This window comes from Lithobates pipiens, unplaced genomic scaffold (genome assembly GCF_037356315.1).
Source record: "Lithobates pipiens isolate NorthernLeopardFrog02 unplaced genomic scaffold, aLitPip1_a1.2 Scaffold_19, whole genome shotgun sequence".
Classification (NCBI taxonomy): domain Eukaryota; kingdom Metazoa; phylum Chordata; class Amphibia; order Anura; family Ranidae; genus Lithobates; species Lithobates pipiens.
This window is the reverse complement of record NW_027507764.1, coordinates 251,355,791-251,380,940: the sequence shown is the minus strand read 5'-3', so window position 1 is coordinate 251,380,940 and position 25,150 is coordinate 251,355,791. Positions and strand designations below refer to the sequence as shown.

General features: G+C 42.6%; 1 protein-coding gene across 3 annotated transcripts in view; it reads right to left on the bottom strand.

Annotated features, from left to right (window-relative positions):
* The window catches only part of EPB41L4B (erythrocyte membrane protein band 4.1 like 4B), a 770,758-nt gene that overhangs the window by 559,831 nt on the left and 185,777 nt on the right, over positions 1 to 25,150 (bottom strand). For all 3 annotated transcript variants that reach the window (XM_077491916.1, XM_077491917.1, XM_077491918.1), the window contains exon 5: positions 7,089 to 7,133. In XM_077491916.1, coding sequence (XP_077348042.1) covers positions 7,089 to 7,133 — 45 coding nt within the window. The remainder of the gene's footprint in view (positions 1 to 7,088; positions 7,134 to 25,150) is intronic.

Sequence of the window (25,150 nt, the reverse complement as noted above, 5' to 3'; positions counted from 1 at the left end):
TCGTTTCTGGACTTGTCCGAGACTTTTGGATGGAGATAGGGTCTTTCATCTCATCGGCAATACCTCCCAAATATTCTCCACCACAAAAATTGTCTCCTAGGCATTTTTTCACATCTTCACATTTCAACACATGCAAAGAGACTCCTTCGCATCCTCTATTTCTACTAAAGGCATTCTATTGTCCTGGAAAGGATCACAGATACCTCTAAAATCACTCTGGTTAAAACTGATCAATGACTCTTTGCCTCTATACAAACTCACGCTTGAGGTTTGGAAAAGAACCAAAGAGCTTTTCACAAAATATGGGGCAGATGGCTGGTGAACCCTATAACCCTTACTACAGGGTAGATACTCTGCTGTATACTGCTCCTAAAGGAGCAGTGCAACTTACCACGTCAACCCCCCTGGTTGCTTCATGACTAGAGAAGTGCATGCTGATCATTCCCTGTAACATTGTACTTAACCACAAGAGACATGTAAATTGAAATCTGCTTATTGACCATTCAAGTGTATCTCCGAAAAATGCAATGGAATGCATAACCAAAGCTTTTTTTGTATGCTGATGTACAAATTGCAATAAAAATATCTTTAAGGAGAAAAAAAAAAGGTATGTCCCCTCAATGAACGACAGACAATAAGCAGAACAGTATCATTAAAAGAAAGCACATGCAAACATGTATTACTTGTTATCTTAAGTAATGACAAAATTATCACTGAACAAACCGGCCCACAGCAGAATTGTAAACTTTGGTTTAGTCTAAGTATCAGATAGGTAGTGCCAAAGTAATCAAGAAATTCTGAACACAGTACAGTACCATTTGCTGTAGCTGCTGACTTAATATATGGACACTTACCTGTCCAGGGAGCCTGCAATGTCAGCACCCCAGCCTATTTTCAGATTGGCTGTCGGGTGCTGTAACCGCCATTCTTTGAGGAAAATAGTAAGCGAGGCCTTTTGGCCAGTTCCCTACTGTGCATACACAAAGCGCACTGCTCTTTCTAACTGGCCCTGCAGCAAACGAAGGAGGAGGGGGGGGGGGGGGCGAACTTCCGAAGGACAATGCTGTGGTGCAGTCTCCTGGAAGTGGGGAAGGGTACCTGTCACAAACAGGTACCCAGTCCCTCCTGAACAGTTTAACCATAACTAATGGCGAAGAATAATATTTGCCACAAAATAAAATATATCGCCTCCATAGACAGCATAAAAGCATACCGTACATTTTCTTAAAACATTAGTACCAAAAAAAAACTGCCATATTTTCTAGGGTGGCAGAATCCGTGCAGGCATCACATCTTGCAGGCAGCAAGTTTACCATAGGATTATTCCTTAGACTATGAAAGTACAGCAGAGGAGAAGTTGCAAAACATGCAGGGAATTCAGGAAGATGCAGAGAGATGGCTAGCAGTCAGGCAATGCTCACAACGTGAAAGGAGATTTTTCAAGTAAGCTTACATTGGAATGTCAAAAATAAATATTGTTTGTATTGCCATTACTATATATATATATATATATTAGAAAATGAAAGTGTATGCTGTGACCATAGAATTAAGTAAAAGACGACACATTTGGAGTGTGCACTGTTAAGGATCTCTGGGGATGCAGCATTTGCTATATAAAACGATACGCCGTAGCCCAGTGCCAGCTGGCAGTTTATAGGGCTAAAGGGAAATCAGAATAATAATAAAAAAAAAAAGTATGAAATCGCCACTCTTGGAATGTTCATTTAATGGTTTAAAAAACAAAACAAAAAAAACAAAAACAAAAAAAAACACAACTAAAAATCACAGACAGGCCTCAAAACGATCTTCATTTACCATTCCAACCTTCTGGCTTTAAGAAACACTTAAAAAAACAAAACTGTACTGTCAGTTGCAACTGTTTTTGCAGATCAGGCAGAGGAAAAAATATGAAATATCTAAATTCTGAGGAAAATATTATGGAATGACCATGTACTTTGCAGTTCTAAAAAACATCTGCATCCAATTACATCCTGACACATGTCATCATCCATCTCCAAACATCTTTTTAATTGATGGAATAAGAAAAGTGTCCAAAATCTCAATATAAACTTGTGCATTTCACACAATAAAAGTAAATAGGGTCACTTTTCCAGCGCTTAGGTGTAAATACTCCTAGTTAAGCTAAGCAGCTGCTATAATACAAAAAGTTATAAAAAAAATGAGCAAAAAAGATCTAATGAATAGTCCTTTGAGCTTAAGCAGCGCTAAAACATTTAAGAATCAATTAATAGTGTGAATCCAGGTGAGAGATGCTAATCCAGAATGTTTGGGTGACAGTTCATATGGGAAACAACAGCTGTTTGAAGGTTCAACCATCACCACACCAATTGATTCTGCTGCCTTAGGAATTGCACTCATTGGATTCCCAATAACCAAACGCCTTTGAGATTGCTGCTTACAGGACATCTGCCCAGATCTTCAGTAACAATCTACCAAAGGATCTCAAACGGTCCTATGGTTCGCTCGGGTTAAGCATGCCAAAACCCTTTAACCACTTCAGTCCCGGACCATTTTGCTGGCCAAAGACAAGACCACTTTTTTGAGATTCGGCACTGTGTTGCTTTAACTGACAATTGCGCGGTCGTGCGACGTGGCTCCCAAACAAAATCAACGTCCTTTTTTTTCCCACAAATAGAGATTTCTTTTAGTGGTATTTGATCACCCCTGCGGTTTTTATTTTTTGCGCTATAAACAAAAATAGAGCGACAATTTCGAAAAAAACGCATTATTTTTTACTTTTTCTTATAATAAATATCCCCCCCAAAAATAAATAAAAAATATGATTATATATATATATATATATATATATATATATATATATATATATATATATATATATATATATATATATATATATATAAAAATTCCCTCAGTTTAGTTTAGGCCAATATGTATTCTTCTACATATTTTTTGAAAAAAAAAAATAGCAATAAGCGATTTTTGATTGTTTTGCGCAAAAGTTATAGCGTTTACAAAACAGGGGATAGTTTTATGCTATTTTTATTATTAATTTTTTTTTATAGTAATGGCGGTGATAAGGCAATTTTTATTGTGACTGCGACATTATGACGGACACATCAGACATTTTTGACACATTTTTGGGACCATTGTCATTTATACAGCAATCACTGCTATACAAATGCAGTGATTCCTGTGTAAATGACACTGGCAGTGAAGGGGTTAACCAGAGGGTGGCAGTTTAGGGGTTAAGTATTCCTAGGGGTGTGTTACTAACTGTTGGGGGCTGGGCTATCATTTAGTGAATACTGATCTCTGCTCCAATCACATGGAGCAGAGATCAGCGTCACTTGTTGCTAGGCAGAACGTGGAGATGCTGTTTAAACCGGCATCTCTCCATTCAGCTGCCCCGTGAGACGATCGTGGGTATGCCCGCAGCGATCGAGTCTGCGGGACCCGCGAATGGACTCACGGGGGTTCCGACCAGAACGCAGGCACGCTGCTGGATGGCAGGGCGGCATTAAAGATTGGACGTACCTGTACGCCAATATGCCTGCCCGTGCCATTCTGCCGACGTACATCGGTGTGCGCTGGTCGGGAACTGGTTAATCAACTCAGGCATAAAGGAAGGAAAGAAATCCACAGTGTAAAACTGCAAAAAAGTTATTAATTAAAAAGCCCCCTCCTTTATGCCTATGCACTTAGAAACATACTATAAAAAGGGTTCAGTATACAATATTGCACTGTGTAATCAGTTCCGACACTCTCATCACCTCTCGTGGAGATAAAATTGTCCACGCTGGTTCCCAGGAGAAGATCGGAGCCAGTGACAGATGCAGCAAGCTGTGTGGTCACGCCTAGACACGTTTCGTCATTCCGTCTTTGTCAATAGGTGTGGCCTACATGGCATGGACTTGCAAATTTATAGCCTCCCAATAATGAACATTAACCCCTTCCACACATCGGTACACGATCCTCAGTGGTTCTCACCACAAAACGATCAGACCAACACTGTACAGCCCTATTGATGCTCTCCACCAAGGGTCAAGAGGTGTTCTCGTAATCTATGGGGATGGTGGCTACAAGCACCCGCACATCAACATACCAGTGCTTGTTCAGAAACATTGCCACCATTCACCCGTAAAATTACCAAAGCAAGATCAGTGCCTATACATATGAAAAGCTCCAGATATTAATTCATAATTAGTGTAATGCATTTCATAAACTTTAAACCACAATAAAAACTTAGTGTATTAATGGACATCTACACGATAAAATAACCTATTAACATATATCTGTTCGACACTGAGAACAATTAAATAAAAATCGGTGACATCTAATGGCTTTATACATACATTATTCTGTGGACATTTCAAATGCATCAGCACCGCGGGGAGAAAACTACTACTAGCTACTAATATGACCCACATTCTAAAAAAAAAAAATAAAAAAAAAATAATGAAATAGAAAGAAATATTAAAGAAAATTAATAATGCAAAATAAAAATTAGTGCTGAGATATCCTAATTATAAAGGAATAAAATAGGATAAGATTATCTTCAAGAAACTGGACATTATACTTATAAAATGTAATGCTTTATGATTCCCACACACCAATCCAGCCTTCAAAAAGGTATCCACCGTAAAATGAAAGCAAAAATGGGGGGGTGGGAGGGAGGTAAAGTATAATCATCATGTTTAGTGGGAATCCGGTGAGTGAAATTCCTAAGGGAGCAGAATACACTTGGTGTGGTGATGGTTGAACCTTCAAATAGATGATTGTTCACATATGAACTCTCACACAAACATTGTGGACTAGCATCTCTCACCTGCATTCAGAAGATTATTAATGGTTTCTTAAAAGTTTTATGGCTGCTTAAGCGCGAAGGACTATTTATTCAATTTTTTTTCTCACTTATTATAATAAACATGATGATATAATGACACGACACGCAACCCCATATCATCAATGATTGTAGACATTTGCATGTTTTCTTCAGGTGGTCGTCTTCATACATTTCATTGGAACTGCTCCAAACAAAAGTTACAGCATCATCACCCTGCCCAATGCAGATTGGGGATTCATCACTAAATATCACTTCATCCACAGTCCATGATTGTTTTTCTTTAGCCTACTGTAACCTTGTTTTTTTCTGTTTAGATGGTAATGATGGTTTTTGTTTGGCTTTTCTAAATCCCATTTCCTTTAGGTGATGTCTTACAGTTCAGTCACAGACATTGACTCTTTTTGACCATGTATTCCCCATTTGTTTGTTGTGCATTTTCCGTTTTCAAGGCATATTGCTTTAGGTTTTTTTACCTGGAGACTTTGAGGTCTTCGTTGGTCTAACAGTATGATTCCCTTTAACAACCTTTCCATTTGGTTTGTACTAACAAAAACCATCATTAACATCTAAACAGAAAAAAAACAAGGTTACAGTGGGCTAAGGAAAAGCAATCATGGACTGAGGATGACTGGATGAAAGTGATAGCCAGCAATGAATAACGAATCTGCATTGGGCAGGGTGATGATGCTGGAACTTTTGTTTGATCTCGTTCCAATGAAATGTATGAAGACGACTGCCTGAGTAAACATGCACATTTACACAATCATTGATGATATGGGGTTGCATGTCGGGTAAAGGTACAGGGAGATGACGGCCATTAATCTTCAATAAATGCAGTTTATATTGAGATTTAGGACACTTTTCTTATTTCATCAATTGAATTGATGTTTGGTGATGATGAAATCTTTTTTCAGGATGTATACTGGTGCAGAGATTTGATTTAGAGCTGCAAAGTACTTTGGTGATTCCATAATATTTTCCTCAGAATTGAGTGGTTACATTTTTTTTCCTCTGCTTGATCTGAAAAAAACAGTTGCAATTGACTACAATGTTCTCTCTTTTTTTTTTTTTTTTTTTTTTTTTTAGGTGTTTCCTAAAGCAGAACTTCAGTAATTTTCTCATCTTTCCATCTATTAAATCTTCTGTTTTAACTTTGGATAGTAAAACATTTTTTTTCTGCCAGCAAATACCTTATACAACCCACTTCCCGTTTCTTGTCTGGTTAAAAGCCTAGTCTTATGACATCATGCACAGCCCCCTCTCTCACGAGTTTGCCAGGAAGGGGGGGGGGGGGGTGAGTCATAAGAGGGCCAATGAGAGTTGCAGAGCTGGAGGTGTATGTCTGTGTAAATGCAGGAAGAGAGCAGGCAGCAGCTTCAGCTGCCCACAGTTAAAATGGTTACAGTCAGACTCAGTGGAGGGAATTTTCGGCAGCATATTTGGCAAGTACAGAATCACAGTATGTATAAAATATGTAAAGTGATTGGAGGGAAGCTTCAGAATGGCACAGATGTTTTTATTACAAATTATGTAAGTGTCAGGGCTGGCTTAGCCCTTCCTTCTCTGGGTTGGCTGCTCAGCTGTCGGCTAATTGCCAGACCTGCCTACTTAAAGCTGTCCAGCTCACTTCACCTCTGCCTTGGTCACATCACAAGAAACCATCTCCTGCGGTTCTGTTTAAAGACTGGCTTGCTGACATCCCTTCCGGCTCCTTATCCTGCTTGCTGTTGCTCTACTTGGATCCCTGACTTCTGGCCTGGCTGATTACCCTATCTGGTTATTGAACTCTGGCCTGGCTGACTACTTGATCCGGTTACTGAACTTTGGCTATGCTTTGACTATGCTTTTTCTATTTACCTTTTTATTTAATAAACAAGTGTGATTTAATTGTACTTCTGTCTCGGTCTGATTCATGGTGTCTGACAGTAAGCAAACTGCAGTTCCTCTTTAAAGATAGAAGGTTGGAATGTTACATGAAAATAGTTTTGAGGCATGTCTAATTTTTTTTAAACAATTGAATGATTATTTTTCAAGAGTGGTGAAGCCCAAACTTTTTGCAGGGGTTGTAGCAGGACCTTTCAATAATAATTGAATAATAATTCCCATGTGTTTCAGTCATGTCAATACCATTTATCAAAGAGCAAAATGCATTTTAAAACTATATTCAATGTCAAAGTCTGCTTATAGGAGTATAGGCCACCAGTTCCTTTGACCTATGAAGCCTTTAATAATATTACATTTGTGTAAATAAAAGTGTACTTACTTTCCTGTAAGAATATCTTGTCTAAGCTGTAGTACAAATAAATACCTTAAATAAAAACACACATATTTTAGTACATTTCTGAACATGGGGTGCACAAGACAAAAAGTACATGACACTATCTGAAATACACTCTGCAAGTAATCATTCACGAGAAGCAGAAATGCTCTATGCACAAGTGCATTCTCTTGTCTAATTCACTATTGGCAAAAGGACCTACGTGTAATTATGAGAAACTGACTTTTCAAAAAAAAAAAAAAAAGGAGAATGAATACACATACACACATACATACATACACACACACACAGACACACACACACACACACACACACACATATTGTCAATAATAATAAGGGAGACCCTAAAATATAAGCCCCTGAATAAACATATTTGGTGAACAAACAATCCTGCAGTACCAAGGGGTGAAATATAGCATTTAAGTCTAATGCCGCGTACACACGGGCGGACTGTATGGCGTACTTAGTCCGTCGAAACACATTTCAGCGGACAGTCCACTCGTGTGTGGGCTTCAGCGGACTTTTTCAGCGTGCAGTCTGGCGTACTAAGTATTTCGGATTTTTCGAAATTCTGTCCATCGTACTTTGGTTTCAGCGGACAATCCGCTCGTCAGTAGGCTAGTTCGACGGACTAAGAATGGCGCATGCTCAGAAAGGATTTACACGGCGGAAGGGTGCTTTGCTGTGTATTGGACTTCCTATTTCTAGTCCCGTCGTATGTGCTGTACACGTCATCGCGCAAGCTTTCGACGGACTGTTTGTGCATCCGAGTGTGGTCAAGTCCGTTCAGTCGAAAGTATGACGGACTGTCTGTCGGATTGTATGACGGACTAAGTACGCCATACAGTCCGCTCGTGTGTACGCGGCATTAGAATCGGAAATACTTTCACATTAAAGCGTTTGTAAAGGTTTTTTATTCTTTTTAATAAAACAATGCTAGACTTACCTGCTCTTTACAAAGGTTTTGCACAGAGTGGCCCAAGCTCCCTTTCTTCTTGGTGTGCCACCATAGGAAGCTGCTTTCTATGGTGGCACAACTGCTGGCTCGATACCAAGCTAGACTGTCTATTGACACACAGCACCGCTCAGCTGAGCCCCCTCACCCCGCTCTTTGCTTACAGGATTTGATTAACAGCAGTGGGAGCCAATGGCTCTTGCTGCTGCCTCTGTGAGAAGGGGGAGAGGAGAGAGTCACTACAGATGGGCACAGTGTTGAATCAACATAGGATCCAGGTCAGTTTAAAAGGGGGTTCAGGGGTGATACAAACACTGGAACTTGTTTTACCTTAAGGCAGGCAATGCATTAAGGGAAAAAATGTCCATGTTTTAGAACAAGCATGCTCAATCCCTTGCCCACGGGATGCCCTCTGATGTGGCACACAATCTCCTACTCCTACCCCGCCATCCCAGAGCATGAGTGTGAGGAATGGAGCTGGCTGTAGAGGAAACATGTGGCTGCAGTAGAGAACAGAGCCAATGCTTCCCATATAGCGCAGGCTCCTGTCACTGGCAAAGGCATAACAAATGCACTCCTCCTGGGACAGCAGCTGCCACCAGCCATATCCGCTTCGGGGGGGGGGGGGGGGGCAGCAGCAGCTGCCCACCATACCTGCCTGGGGAATAACAGCAGCCGCCAGCCATATACAGTGCCTTGCGAAAGTATTCGGCCCCCTTGAACTTTTCAACCTTTTGCCACATTTCAGGCTTCAAACATAAAGATATAAAATTTTAATTTTTTGTGAAGAATCACCAACAAGTGGGACACAATTGTAAAGTGGAACAAAATATATTGGATTTTTGAAACTTTTTTTAACTAGTAAAAAAATGAAAAGTGGGGCGTGCAAAATTATTCGGTCCCCTTGCGTTAATACTTTGTAGAGCCACCTTTTGCTGCGATTACAGCTGCAAGTCGCTTGGGGTATGTCTCTATCAGTTTTGCACATCGAGAGACTGAAATTCTTGCCCATTCTTCCTTGCAAAACCGCTCGAGCTCAGTGAGGTTGGATGGAGAGCGTTTGTGAACAGCAGTTTTCAGCTCTTTCCACAGATTCTCGATTGGATTCAGGTCTGGACTTTGACTTGGCCATTCTAACACCTGGATACGTTTATTTGTGAACCACTCCTTTGTAGATTTTGTTGTAGGTTTGGGATCATTGTCTTGTTGGAAGAGAAATCTCTGTCCCAGTTTCAGGTCTTTTGCAGACTCCAACAGGTTTTCATCCAGAATGGTCCAGTATTTGGCTGCATCCACCTTCCCCTCAATTTTAACCATCTTCCCTGTCCCTGCTGAAGAAAAGCAGGCCCAAACCATGATGCTGCCACCACCATGTTTGACAGTGGGGATGGTGTGTTGAGGGTGATGAGTTGTGTTGCTTTTACCCCAAACATATCGTTTTGCATTGTGGGCAAAAAGTTTGATTTTGATTTCATCTGACCAGAGCACCTTCTTCCACATGTTTGGTGTGTCTCCCAGGTGGCTTGTGGCAAACTTTAGACAAGACTTTTTATGGATATCTTTGAGAAATGGCTTTCTTCTTGCCACTCTTCCATAAAGGCCAGATTTGTGCAGTGTACGACCGATTGTTGTCCTGTGGACAGACTCTCCCACCTCAGCTGTAGTTCTCTGCAGTTCATCCAGAGTGATCATGGGCCTCTTGGCTGCATCTCTGATCAGTCTTCTTGTCTGAGCTGAAAGTTTACAGGGACGGCCAGGTCTTGGTAGATTTGCAGTGGTCTGATACTCCTTCCATTTCAAAATGATCGCTTGCACAGTGCTCACTGGGATGTTTAAAGCTTGGGAAATCTTTTTGTATCCAAATCCGGCTTTAAACTTCTCCACAACAGTATTACGGACCTGCCTGGTGTGTTCCTTGGTCTTCATGATGCTCTCTGCGCTTTCAACAGAACCCTGAGACTATCACAGAGCAGGTGCATTTATACAGAGACTTGATTACACACAGGTGGATTCTATTTATCACCATCAGTCATTTAGGACAAAATTGGATCATTCAGAGATCCTCGCTGAACTTCTGGAGTGAGTTTGCTGCACTGAAAGTAAAGGGGCCGAATAATTTTGCACGCACCACTTTTCAGTTTTTTATTTGCTAAAAAAGTTTAATAGCCAATAGATTTTGTTCCACTTCACAATTGTGTCCCACTTGTTGGTGATTCTTCACAAAAAATTTAAATGTTATATCTTTATGTTTGAAGCCTGAAATGTGGCAAAAGGTTGAAAAGTCCAAGGGGGCCGAATACTTTCGCAAGGCACTGTACATACATTTTTTTGCCCCAGAGGCTGCAACACTTAGGCAAGCGGCACCACTAGCCAAACACTGTCATGAAGACCAAGGAACTCTCCAAACAAGTAAGGGACAATGTTGTTAAGTACAAGTCAGGGTTAGGTTATAAAAAAAAAATATCCAAATCTTTGATGATCCCTAGGAACACCATCGAATCTATCATAACCAAATGGAAAGAACACGGCACAACAGCAAACCTGCCAAGAGACGGCCGCACACAAAAACTCACGGACCGAGCAAGGAGGGCATTAATTGGAGAGGCAGCACAGAGATCCAAGGTAACTCTGGAGGAGCTGCAGAGTTCCACAGCAGAGACTAGAGTATCTGTACATAGGATGACAATAAGCCGTACATTCCATGACGTTGGGCTTTATGGCAGAGTGGCCAGAAAAAAAACATTACTTTCCACAAAAAACAAAATGGCACGTTTTGAGTTTGTGAAAAGGCATGTGGGAGACTCCCAAAATGTATGGAGGAAGGTGGTCTGGTCTGAAGAGACTAAAATGTAACTTTTTGGCCATCAAAGAAAGCACTATGTCTGGCGCAAACCCAACACATCACATCACCCAAAGAACACCATCCCCACAGTGAAACATGGTGGTAGCAGCATTATGCTGTGGAGATGTTTTACAGCAGTCGGGACTGGGAAACTGGTCAGAGTTGAGGGAAAGATGGATGGTGCTAAAACTTAAACTTAAATCTAAACGCATATAAACTATCATAACATCCATCTATCACAAAAGTGCATCTAGTGACAATAAACAGTAAAGTGCATTAAGTGCCAAATAAATATTTCATATAGTATTGAATATAAAATATAAATCAATCAATCCATAGTGCATATAGTGTAAAACACAGATTTGAGTGGTATCCAGAGTCTAATGTGAGTCCTTTTTAGAATAAAGCTTGACTTTTATTACAACTCCAATAGTGAAGTATTTCTTTCTCCTATAGATGTGTATACTGTTTTGGGGCTGAGGACCTGGAGGGGGCCACCCATGCTGCTTATACCAACCGCTTGCCCAAAGGAATATTTGCTGTTTACCTTACAGCAGTGATGTAAGGTAGTCATTGCACCCAGTGTGTGGACACCTTTTCACGTGATCACCGGTGGAATTACTGCTTATTCACGGAGCCATCATATGTCTATGATACAGAGTGGATATATTAAGTGCATGCTTCGATACGGACTGTGAATTTTTTCTTTTAATTTTTTTTCCTTTTTTTCTTTGTCTACAGAATTAGACACTTTCACTTTTATTTTGTTGCACTTTATTGGACATTAAACTATTCATTGTTTTGGTCACGCCTCAGACTCTGGATACCACTCAAATCTGTGTTTTACACTATATGCACTATGGATTGATTTATATTTTATATTCAATACTATATGAAATATTTATTTGGCACTTAATGCACTTCACTGTTTTATGTCACTAGATGCACTTTTGTGATAGATGGATGTTATGATAGTTTATATGCGTTTAGATTTAAGTTTTTGAAGGAGCATCCACTTACTGTTGAAAATTATTTGCACATTGTTTTTTTAACTATTTCTGCTATTTTGATCAGAGTGAGCAGTTGTACACTTGCATTTGCCTCTCTTTCTGTGGTATATATTTTTAAATGGATCCCATATTGAATATATGTCAGGAAATGCTCCTGATGTTGCTCTTGATGAGACAGCAACGTCGTCGCAAATTTCGTGAGAGGTCCAGAGTCAGAGCTCGTCGATATTGGACCCATCCGTTGATGGGACAGCGAAAGTCCGTTGGATATTTCACAAACATGTATGTGCAGCTGCGTACCTATCCCAACAAGTGTTTTTTAATTTTAGCCGGCTGTCCATTGTCACATTTGATCTGCTCTTAGAAAAAGTACGACCTGGTGTGACATTCGTGGACACCAATATGAGAAACAGTGTGTCACCAGAGGAACGTCTGCTGGTAACAATCAGGTATGTGTATATATATTTATAAAATATATTTATCTATAGATTTTTTTCTCTGTCCTTTATTTTAAAAAAAATAATGTCTATTTATAGCAAATTATCCAATTTTTTAAAATATCTAAAATTTTCTTGTGGCAATTTTTAACATGTTTTCATTATTTCTAATATAAAACAATATTAAAATAGTTAATTATTTATTTTTTAATCTTAATATTTGTTTTTATTCATTTTTTCTAGTTTCAACTTGTTTTATTTAAAAGCAAATCTATGTTAATTAGATTTTTTATAATTGTTTTAAATTTATTTGTCCAATTTTTTTATATATTTTTATCGTGAAATATGCACTGATTAATATATTTTAATTCTTTGCTGCTGTATATGGTAGTATAATATTTTTTAATGCCTTATTAAAATATCCAGAATCCTAACCCTAACCATTCATCTTAACCCTAAAGCCGCATACTCACGGGCGGACTGTCTGGCCAACTCAGACAATCCGACGGACAGTCCGTCATACTTTTGAATGAACGGACTTGACCACACACACCACTTTTTGAGCGGACTAATACGGCGTACTAAGTCCGCCATACTATCCGCCCTATTTTTTAAATGAACGGACTCGCCCACACACGCGGAGGAAAGTCCGCTCATTTCGAGCGTGTCTCCAGGTAGGCGGGGCCCGCGAAGGAGACATCGCTGACCCTGCCGCCTGGTATGGACTTAAAGGGGAACCCCAACGCCGAAAAAAAATCGGCGTGGGGGTCCCCCCCAGGTCCACAACAGACCCTTGTCCGAGCACGCTACCCGGCCGGCCAGGAAAGGGGGGCAAGCGAGCGCCCCCCCCCCCTACTAAACCGTACGAGGCTGCGTGCCCTCAACATGGGGGGGTGCCTTGGGGAAGGGGGGGCCGCGTGCCCCCCACCCCAAAGCACCTTGTCCCCATGTTGATGAGGACAAGGGCCTCTTCCCGACAACCCTGGCCGTTGGTTGTCGGGGTCTGCGGGCGGGGGGCTTATCGGAATCCGGGAGCCCCCTTTAATAAGGGGGCCCCCGGATACCGGCCCCCCACCCTATGTGAATGAGTATGGGGTACAATGTACCCCTACCCATTCACCTGTGAAAAAAAGTACAAAAAAAACAACACAGGGTTAAAATATTTTATTGCACAGCTCCGGGGGTCTTCTCGCCGGACTCCTCCGCTATCTTCTTGTAGCTCTTTTGCTAGCGGAGGAGTCCGGCTTTCTTCCTCGCCGCCGGCCTCTTCTCCCGACTTCGGGGGTCTTGTCCCCCTCTTCGGTTCTTCTGCCGGGCCACCGCGCCTTCTTATAGCTCTTTTACAGGCGGTGGCCCGGTCTTCTGTCGCCGCCGTCGCCGTTGCCGCCGCCTTCCGTTCTTCTTCTTCTTCTTCTTCTCCAGGAGATGTTGCCTCGATGATCTCTCCGGCCGGAATGCCAGGGACGCACTGCGCGGCCACTTATATAGGGACAAGGGGCGGTGTCACACGGCTTTATGTCCCATGGGGACTATGACATCGTAAGGGGGCAGGGTCACCATGTGACATAAAGCCATGTGACACCGCCCCTTGTCCCTATATAAGTGGCCGCGCTGTGCGTCCCTGGCATTCCGGCCGGAGAGATCGTCGAGGCAACATCTCCTGGAGAAGGAGGAGAAGGAAGAAGAAGAAGAAGAAGGAAGAAGAAGAAGAACAAGAAGAAGGAAGAAGGAAGAAGGAGGAAGGAAGAAGGAGGAAGGAGGAAGGAAGAAGGAAGAAGAGACACCGCCCCTTGTCTCTATATAAGTGACCGCGCAGTGCGTCCCTGGCATTCCGGCCGGAGAGATCGTTGAGGCAACATCTCCTGGAGAAGAAGAAGGGAAGGCGGCGGCAGCGGCGGCGACAGAAGAACCGAAGAGGGGGACAAGACCCCCAAAGTCGGGAGAAGAGGCCGGCGGCGAGGAAGAAAGCCGGACTCCTCCGCTAGCAAAAGAGCTACAAGAAGATAGCGGAGGAGTCCGGCGAGAAGACCCCCGAAGACGGAAGACCCCCGGAGCTGTGCAATAAAATATTTTAACCCTGTGTTTTTTTTTTGTACTTTTTTTCACAGGTGAATGGGTAGGGGTACATTGTACCCCATACTCATTCACATAGGGTGGGGGGCCGGTATCCGGGGGCCCCCTTATTAAAGGGGGCTCCCGGATTCCGATAAGCCCCCCGCCCGCAGACCCCGACAACCAACGGCCAGGGTTGTCGGGAAGAGGCCCTTGTCCTCATCAACATGGGGACAAGGTGCCTTGGGGTGGGGGGGCCGCGCGGCCCCCCCTTCCCCAAGCCACCCCCCATGTTGAGGGCACGCGGCCTGGTACGGCTCAGGAGGGGGGTGCGCTCGCTCGCCCCCCTTTCCTGGCCGGCCGGGTAGCGTGCTCGGACAAGGGTCTGTTGTGGACTTGGGGGGACCCCCACGCCGATTTTTTTCGGCGTTGGGGTTTCCCTTTAAGTCCATACCAGGCGGCGGGGCCAGCGATGTCTCCTTCGCGGGCCCCGCCTACCTGGATACCCGCTCGAAATGAGCGGACTTTTCTCCGGGCGGGAGAACGGCGGACTGGCATACACACGGGCGGATTGTCCGCCGAAATGCGAGTACGACGGACAGTATTTCCAACATTCCGAAATACTTAGTCCGCCGAGCCCCCCCCTTATCTTGTTGCTCTTTCAATGCTTAAACTGAGCATCAACTTTTAAGGAAAAAACATAATTAATACATGTTTTTTGGTACAACTAAGGAAAAACAAGATTTTTTTTTTTTATAACGACTAGGTAATTAAGGTGTGTGAGAAAAAAAGCTTTCCAAAGGAGACCAGTTTCTGTCATATTTAGAAATGTTACCATCTCTGTATGCCATTATCCTTTCGTATTTAGCTATTTTATTTATTTCAGCTGTAATGTCCCTTAGGTTGGGAATATCCTTAAACTTCCATCTACACATTATTGCAGAATGCGCTGCCAGTAAAATATGTGTAGTTATAGATCTAACTGCGATTAGGTAGATTGTCATATTTATACTAAGAATGGCTTGTTCGGTTTTGCATGGACTCCCGACACCTTTAATATCAAATTGTAGATTTCTAACTTGAAGCTGCGGAGACTAGGGCAGGACCGCACCATATGTGTCATTGTACCCACCTGTCCACATCCCCCCCAGCATAGATTTGAGCTGTCCTTTGAAAATTTAGCAACAATATAAGGAGTGAAATGCCACCACAGCATACGTTTTTGAGCAAGTTCTTTGTAATTTGAGCATCTAGAAAACTGGTGATAGCATTTAATTGCATTTTTCCAATGGTGTTCTGAGAACTCTTTCACCAGTTCTTTTTCCCATTTCAGTAAGGGTTTGTGCTTGGTGAATGCATCTTTATTTTAGCGAGTTATAAATTAGAGTAATGCCTTTCAGTTAGGGGTTAGAAGACCGGATAATTTTCCTTACTTTTTCTATGATCTGTATATGGGTGACCTTCGTTTTTTGATAATAGGAAGAGATGTGGGTGCAAGACCCCTTTCACACTGGGGTGGTGGGTGTGTCGGCAGTAAAACGTGACGCTTTACCATAAATTTTGCAGCGCTATTCAGCCGCCAACAGAGGGCTTTTACCCCCCGCTAGCATCCGAGATAGTGTTAAAACCACCGCAAAGCACTGCTGCAGCAACACTATACTGGCGGTATAGCTGCACTGATTTCAATGGGCAGGAGCGGTTTAGGAGCAGTGTATAGACCGCTCCTTCACCGCTCCAGAGATGCTGCTAGTAGGACTTTTTTAGCGTCCTGCCAGTGTGAAAGCCCTCGGGGCTTTCACATTGGAGACAGCAGCTGCTCTTTCAGGGCACTTTGCAGGCGCTATTTTTAGTGCTGTAGCGCCTGCAAAGCACCCCAGTGTGAAAGGGGTCTAAGTAAAGTATTCTGTGTTTGGAATGTCATCTTTTTGCTGGATAGTTGTAAAAGGTATTAGTTTGGCCCCTATGACGACGTCTGCTAAATTTAGTATATTATTTCCTACCCATTTATTTACCCGTAAATTGGGGATTATCCACTGGAGGGTTTCCTAGAGGGATGGGGACATAAGCCCGAAGGGGACCGAATTCTACCCGACAGCTAAACTCAGACCAAGCCGGAAATGTTGCTTGAATAGGTGGGTGGTCCACTGTGTCACTGTTTTTAGGTGGATTGGGGGCCATAAGAAGTGAAAGTGGAGATTATCTAACCATGGCAGTTCTAGTTGACACCAGGGTTCAATAGTGGGTTTGGTGAACCAGTTTTTAAAGTTGGTCTAAGACTGCTGCTGTAAAGTAATGTTTTAATACTGTTCTGTAAGTGAGAAGAACATCTAGCCCTTATCCCCACCCACACACATTTCGATAGTTGCCTTTGCATTGTTGTGAAAAAGGAGGAGGGTATTTGAATTGGCAAAGCTCCGAAGTAGTAAATTAATTTTGGAAGTAGGAACATTTTGTAAGCTGATAGGCGTCCAGACCAGTTTAAGAAGTGTTTTTGTATTCTAGAAAGTTCTTGTTGAAAAGTGTTGATTAGTGGGGTGTAGTTGATATGATATAGATTTGTGAGCGGGGAGGAGAGTTTAATTCCTAGGTAGGTGATGGAGTCTTTGGTCCAAAGGCATTGGAGGTTTAGTTTTAAGGATGTTTTCAGGTTTTTATCCATGTACATTCCTAATATGTTTGACTTGGTGACATTAACCTTATAATAGGACACTGTACTAAACAATTGCAATACATCATGTGCTGCAGGTAATGATATAGTTGGATTGGATAAGGAAAGAATGACGTCTACAACCATAATGTATGTTGGTGTTTGTGAGCTATGATGCCTTGTATGTTCAGATCTAATCTTATTTTCTCCACTAGGGGTTTCATAATTAAGGCAAAAATTATAGGGAACAAGGGACACCCCTGCCTGGACCCATTAGTGATTTGGAATGTTTTGGAAAACATTCCTTCCACAAAAACAAGTGCTGAAGAGATGAATATAGTGTTAATATTGCATTTTGCATTGGGCCGGTCATTCCAAATTTCTCCAAAACTTTGCCACGATTTGCTCAAAAGCGGTGGCCAACGTGACAAGCAGAGAAGGCTCCCTTTTTTTTTCAACCAAACACAGGAGGCTAGTCTGTTTGCTAACATTTTAGAGTATAGTTTCACATCTACGTTCAATAAAGAGACTGGCGGCCTAAAGTTTTGTGGTAAGTTAGGCTCTTTGCCCGTCTTTGGAAGGGTGATTATTGTGGCTGTGAGCATTTCAGGGGGAAATTTTGCAGCGGCCATTGCCGATTCAAAGACTCGGTGTAAGTTTGGTGACAGGATAGGGCCAAACAGTTGATAGTATTCAGATGACTTATGTTTTAAAAGGTTGGTTCAAATGGTGCAAGTCAGTTTAAGATATTGTAGGTAGGTTCACCAAGGCTAAGAAATCTGATATCACGTCATCATTGGGATGGAGAGTTTTAGGGTCGTTTTTGAGATTGTAAAGCGCCTTATAGTAATCACTAAAGGCGTCTGCAATTTCTTTGGAGTTTGTAACTTAATTTGGATTTAGGATTCACGATGTAGGGGCTTTTTTGTTTGATTATCTTTTCTTTAAGTTGATTAGCTAGTAGTTTCCCTGCCTTGTTCCCCTATCTGTATGACTGGGCTTTTAGGGAACACATCTGATAATCATGTTGGGCTATCAGATGGGTTCCTAATTCCTGTATGGTAATAAATAAGTCCCTGAGTTTTTGTGTTGAGTTCTGCTTATTGAGACTTTGTAATTGGTGGATTTTGGCTAATAATTTGTCAAGGCTTTCTGACCGTTGTTTCTTTGTTTTTGCGCTCATCTTTATGAGCAGTCCCCTAATATAGACTTTGTGGGTGTTCCATAGTATGAAGGGATCATAGACCGAAGGAGCATTAATGGCAAAGAATTCTGTAAGTGCTTTTTCTATTTGGTCTGAGTTTTTAGGTTGATATAGGGTATAGCTGTCATTACTCCATCTGTCTGCCCTGGTTTTGGTACGATGATCCCCCACACCAATGGATATTGGTGCGTGGTCCAGCCATGTAATAAAATGTATTTCTGACTGCACAACTTGTTGCAAGATAAAGTTTGCCTGCTAAAAACAAGTCTAAGTGAGAATGTGTGATGTACAATAGAGTGTAAACGTAAAGTCCTTTTCTGATGAGTTGATACCTCCACACGTCAAAGACCTGAGGAGGAGATTAACCAGTCCAGAGTTGCTCTGCGCTGTTGGCGTCTTGTATCGCTGGACAAGTCCAGATCTTTGTCAGGGATTACGTTAAAGCCTCCACACACGATTACATTTCCTTGTCTCATTGTGGAAACTTTCTTCCAAATCTTCCTCAAGAATGCTAGTTTTGTGTTGACGGAGATACACATTAATCAATGTGTATTTGGTGTCATCGAGTTCACATATGAGGACTATATATCTGCCTGAATCGTCCAAGTGTATGTCCAGACTTTTGAATTGGACAGAATACTTGAAAACTATTACCACTCCCCTTTTTTTGGATGGGCCGTTAGCTTGAAAGATGTGGGGGAATTGATTGTGTTGAAAAGTAGGTGGTCTATGGGAGATCAAATGAGTCTTGAAAGCAGATTACACCGCTGTGGAGTCTATTGGCTTCCTTCCATGCCATCTGGCCCTTATGAGGGCCTTCAGGCCTTTAACATTGAAGGAGGCAATTTTAAGTGGCATGCTGATATGATGATGAGGTCAGTTTGTGGTTTGAGTAGGAATGTGCTGGTGTAATGTTAAAGTACCTGACTCTAGATGGGATGTGGAGGCGATCCTGGTAGGCAGATCGTTGAATGATGAGATGTAGTCCGCCGTATCAGTACACAGACATGGTATGATCCTTTGGAAAAGCCTTTTAGAAAGAACAGTTATACAACAGTATAACAGTTTGCAATTCTGATGAGAATCTGTACGGTAAGAACAACCGATCAACTTAAGGGGGCAACTTAGAAAACGGGAAAAAAAAAATGCATAATTCCCCAGACAAGTCAGTTTTGTCGGAACTCCATCGTAAAGTCCTTCAGAGTTCAGTCTGACGAAAAGTCCGGCCTTGTGTACACGTCATAAGAGTCACGAAAGATCTTTGTTTAAAATAGGCCCATTTCACACATACAGACCGTTCAAGGCCACCTGCCAGTTTCAGGCGGACCTCTATGAAGCGATGAATGTCAGTGGTGAAATGTCAGTTGACATACGACCCGCTCCGATCCGTTAAACCCAGATGGATGGAAACCCTATTTTACATCCTTCTGGTGGATCTGATCGGATGAACACAGACAGACGGATACGTTTTTATCTGATCGCCCAAAGAGGATAGCAAAGCTTTGACAGGTCCATCTCTGCACAGTGAGAAGAGACGGACCGGTCATCTGCCAGCTCAGTGGAGATTAACGCATGGATCCCCACTGAGCAAACGGAGTCCGTGAACACGGACAATCAGGTGTGAAAGAGCCCTTATACTGATCTACATATTCTCCTATTTTGTTTAAAGGCGGTCAATTTGTACAATCACGTGTGTGCAAACCCCACATATATCAACACTATATTCCTTTGTGGAGATCATAAATTACCCTATTTCCATATATGGAAACCATCAGCTTGAGGTGTGGGTACATTTATTAGCAGGAAGAGGTAGAATACAATTCTATAAAACTTGAATATTAACATTTGATGCACAGATTACATGTCTGACATGGTTTTCAAAATCATAAAGACTTACATTTGCATATACTGTAGATGGAATATGCTGATAGCAAGCTCCAATCAGTCCAACCAGGTAGAAACATCAAGAGGTATAGGTATATATCACCACTTCCAGGCCCAGAATGGATACAAGGCACTTAGAAGAACCCAAAGAATGGAGGACCTTCTAGGAACCCTTGTGGATCTGAAGGATTGGAAATGGACCTACCATATATTGTATATCAATAAAATAAAGATTATTTTAACCGGTTCCCGACCAGCGCACGACGATGTACGTCGACAGAATGGCACGGGCAGGCATATTGGCGTACAGGTACGTCCAATATTCAATGCCGCCTTGCCATCGGGAGCGCGCCTGCGGCGGCGCGCTCCCGCGCTGGTCGGGACCCCCGTGAGTCCGGTCACGAGACCCGCGGACTCAATCGCCGCGGGCATCCCCGCAATCATCTCACGGGACGGCTGAATGGAGGAAATGCTGTGTAAACAGCATTTCTCCATTCTGCCTAGCAACTAGTGACGCTGATCTCTGCTCCATGTGATTGGAGCAGAAATCAGTGTTCACTAAATGAAAGCCCAACCCCCCCACAGTTAGTAACACACCCCTAGGAACACTTAACCCCCTACACTGCCACCCACTGGTTAACCCCTTCACTGCCAGTGTCATTTACACAGGAATCACTGCATTTATATAGCAGTGATTACTGTATAAATGACAATGGTCCCAAAAATGTGTCAAAAATGTCCGATGGGTCCCCCACAATGTCGCAGTCACAATAAAAATCGCTGATCGCCGCCATTACTAGTAAAAAAATTAATAAAAAAAATATTAATAAAAATGCTATAAAACTATCCCTATTTTGTAAACGCTATAGCTTATTGCGATTTTTTTTACCAAAAATATGTAGAAGAATACGTATCGGCCTAAACTGAGGGAAAAAAATGTTTTTTTATATATTTTTGGTGGATATTTATTATAACAAAAAGTAAAAAAATAATGCGTTTTTTTCAAAATTGTCGCTCTATTTTTGTTTATAGCGCAAAAAATAAAACCGCAGGGGTGATCAAATACCACCAAAAGAAAGCTCTATTTGTGGGAAAAAAAGGACATCAATTTTGTTTGGGAGCCACGTCGCACGACCGCGCAACTGTCAGTTAAAGCGACGCAGTGCCGAATCGCAAAAAGTGGTCTGGTCTTTGACCAGCAAAATGGTCCGGTCTGTAAGTGGTTAAATAAAGGTCTTTTGCAACTCTTAAGTAGAACCTGAAAAGTTCCAAGTGTTTTTATTGTTTAGACTTTATTATTCAAAAACACACAGCACACATATTGTAGTCAAAAGACTTGTTCAAAACCTGTTGATTTTACAGTTCAAACTGGTTGTATCCTCCATTTGGTGATTTTTACCTATAGGTAAGCCTATAATAAGATTTACCTGTACCTGTGTGTTTACTACGGATATTCTATTCGTTGTATTCATTGTGGTTTACTACTAATTGTATTCATTCTATCGACGTCCTTCCGTGCCAGAGCAGCCTGCATGCCCCCTGCAGGGTATGTGCGGTGCACTCTGATCAGAGTGATCCCGAGCCCTTACCACGTGATCAGCTGGTCAGCCAATGACAGCTGATCATGTGATGTAAACAGAGCCGGTAATTGGCTATTTTTTCTCCTTGCGCTGACAGCGTGATGAGAAAAAAAAAAAAGCCGATCACCAGCGGCTCTCACAGGGACATTGGTCCCAATCAAGGTGCCCACCTGTGCCACCTGCCAGTGCCACCTAGCAGTGCACAACAGCGCCACCTACTAGTGTCCACCACCGCCACCTATCACTGCCCACAGTGCCACCTATCAGTGTCACCTACCAGTGCCACATATCAGCACCCATCAGTACCACCTTAGTGCCCACCAGTACAGCCCCATCAGTGCCCACCAGTACAGCCCCATCAGTGCCGCCCACCAGTGCCGCCCACCAGTGCCGCCCACCAGTGCCGCCCACCAGTGCCGCCCATCAGTGCCGCCCATCAGTGCCGCCCATCAGTGCCGCCCATCAGTGCCGCCCATCAGTGCCGCCCATCAGCGCATATCAATGAAGGAGAAAAAATAGCTGTTTGCAAAATGTTAGAACAAACTATAAAACATGATTTTTTCTCAAAATTTTCCATGTTTGTTTGTTTAGCAAAAAATAAAAACCCCAGCTGTGATTAAATACTACCAAACGAAAGCTCAACTTGTGTGAAAAAATTATAAAAATGTAATTTGGGTACAGTGTTGCAATTGTCATTCAAAGTGTGACAGCGCTGAAAGCTGAAAATTGGTCTGGGCAGGAGGGGGGTTTAAGTGCCCAGTAAGCAAGTGGTTAATAATAAAGTAAAAGTAAAAAGAAAAAAAACTTAGTCAAAGCATAGCAATGTTCAGTAACTGGAACGGATAGTCAGCCAAGCCAGAAATCAGAGATCAATGTAGTAGAACAGGAAGTATGATCTGGAGCCAGAAGGGATGTCAGCCAAGCAAGTCTTTAACCACTTCCCACCCACGGCCGTCATATGACGTCCTGGACTTTCAGTGGGAATATCTGAATGATGCTAGCAGCCACAGGCATCATTCAGATATCCTTTCTTTCAGCCGGTGATTCTGTGCACCATAAGAACGATCATAGCGGCTGTTCCACCACTTGATCTTTCTTATAGGCAATGGGAGGGGACAATCCCCCCTCCCGCCGCCATACGGTGCTTCTCCGGGCTTTCCCGTGCCATCGGAGACCCGGAGAAAGAATCGTCCGGGGCTGGATGATGACGATAGAGATTTCCGGTGACCAGATGGTCACCAGTCATCTCTATGACCGGAGGAGGCCCGGGCTCGATGTTATGACGTCATGCCCGGGTTCCCGGAAGTAAACAAAGCCGCGATCGCGGCTGTCAGCATGGGATTGGTGACTTTTTTCACAATCACATGCTTTCCAGCCTGGAGGATAGATGTGGGGTCTTACTGACCCCATATCTCTCCAAAAAAAGGACCCATCACATAGATTCCTATTACAAGGGATGTTTACATTACTTGTAATAGGAATAAAAGTGATAAAAAAAAAAGTTGTAAAAACAAAGTAAAAAAAAAGAAAATAAAGTAAAAGAAAAAAAGAAAAGAAAAAAAATTAGTTTTTTAAAACGCACCTGTCCCCAGTAGCTCACGCTCAGAAGCGAACGCACACGTTAGTCCCGCCCACATATGTAAACGCCATTCAAACTACACATGTGAGGTATCGCCACGTGCGTTAGAGCGCAAGCAACAATTATAGCTCTACACCTCCTCTGTAACTCTCAATATGTAACCTGTAAAAAATGTTAAAGCGTCGCCTATGGAGATTTTTAAGTACTGAAGTCTGGCGTCATTCCATGAGTGTGCATGTCATCTTTCACATTGTACAAAAAAATTGGGCTAACTTTACTGTGTTATTTTTTAAATCATGAAACTTTTTTTTTTTTTTTTTAAATGCGTTTGAAAAATTGTTGCGCAAATACTGTGCGAGATAAAATGACCGCCATTTTATTCCCTAGGGTGTCTGCTAAAAAAAAAAAAAAATACACAACGTTTGGGGGTTCTGAGTAATTTTCTAGCAAACAAATTACGATTTTTACGTGTAGGAGAGGAGTGCCAGCATAGGCCGGTATTGATGTGGCTACACAGGAGGGTAGTCTCTGTGATGTTGACCAAGGCGAAGGCAGAGATCCACTGGGCCGAATGGCTTAAGTAGGCAGGACAGACAAGAAGGATATCATCAACAGCTGAGTAACTGTGGAGAGATAGGAGCTGGCAATTAGCCGACAGCTCAGCGGCCAGCTCTGAGAAGGAAGGACTGAGCCCAGCCCTGACATTAGTACAGTCTCTCTACCTGGCTGCTGTAACTGTGCCTTTAATTGGCTTACTTTTTCCTGCCAACAGGGGCACAAGAGAGGCTACTGAATGCACAGCTCTGTGTGTATGTGCTCATATTACAACAGACTCGGTCAGTGGAACAGGAAGGAGGGGGGTCGAAATCCCCCTTGCAGCTGCTGGCAGGCAGCTCTCCTTAACCCAAACTGGAAAAGCTGCGCACATTGTTCTGGCCAGTTTGGTGGGGTCGTGGGTTATAGAGTTAGACACCCTCTATACTAACAAGCAGCAAAAGTGGAAAAAGACAAGTTGCATGCAGTATATGGAGAAAGGACAAAAAGGTCCACCTGAGAAGAAGAAAAACTAAAGGATTTGTGTAGAAGAGTGGTGAGTAAAATATGAGACTGACATAGGAAGCTAAAACTAGCCAAACAATTGATGTTCAAGAAGATGAAATAAAAACAGTGAATTAGGACAGAAAGGTGGGTCAAGTGGACAAACTAAGAACTACTACTATAAGAGGCAAACAAGCAACCAACAAGACAAGGAAAGATGGGGAAACAAAATACCAGTGAGCCAGATAACTGCTAAATATAGTTAAACTAAAGTAAAAGCTGCTTCACAGCACAATGTCTGTGTTCCAGAAGCATTTCTGCATGTGTGTCTGATACTTGTGGTGCATTTTAAATTTGTTTTTCCCCCATTTTCTTCATCTCAGTTCAGGAGAAGTACATTCTGGTGTGTTTTTGATGCGTTACGATGCATTGTGTATGCATTTTGCAGCATTACAGATAGAAAAAAAAATGCAGCATGTTCTACTTTTGTTAACTGCACCGGAACACACCGCACTGGTGTGAACTAGGACTATTGGAATACATTGAAAACACAGTTCATGCATATTTGATGCAGACTGGACTGCTTTAGGCTGGGTTCACACCGGAGCGATGCGGGAACGCCGCGAATCCGCTGCGTTTTCCCGCATCGCATGCATCCCACCGGCAGTTCACACTGCTCTATGCGGACTGCTGGGTGTGTCAATGAAATCTTAATGACACCCCCAGATCAGTCCGCATATCGCAGTGCGATCTGCAAACTCGGACAGGAATCGGATCGCATGGTGTGAACACCCATGCGATCCGATTCTGCTGCGGACC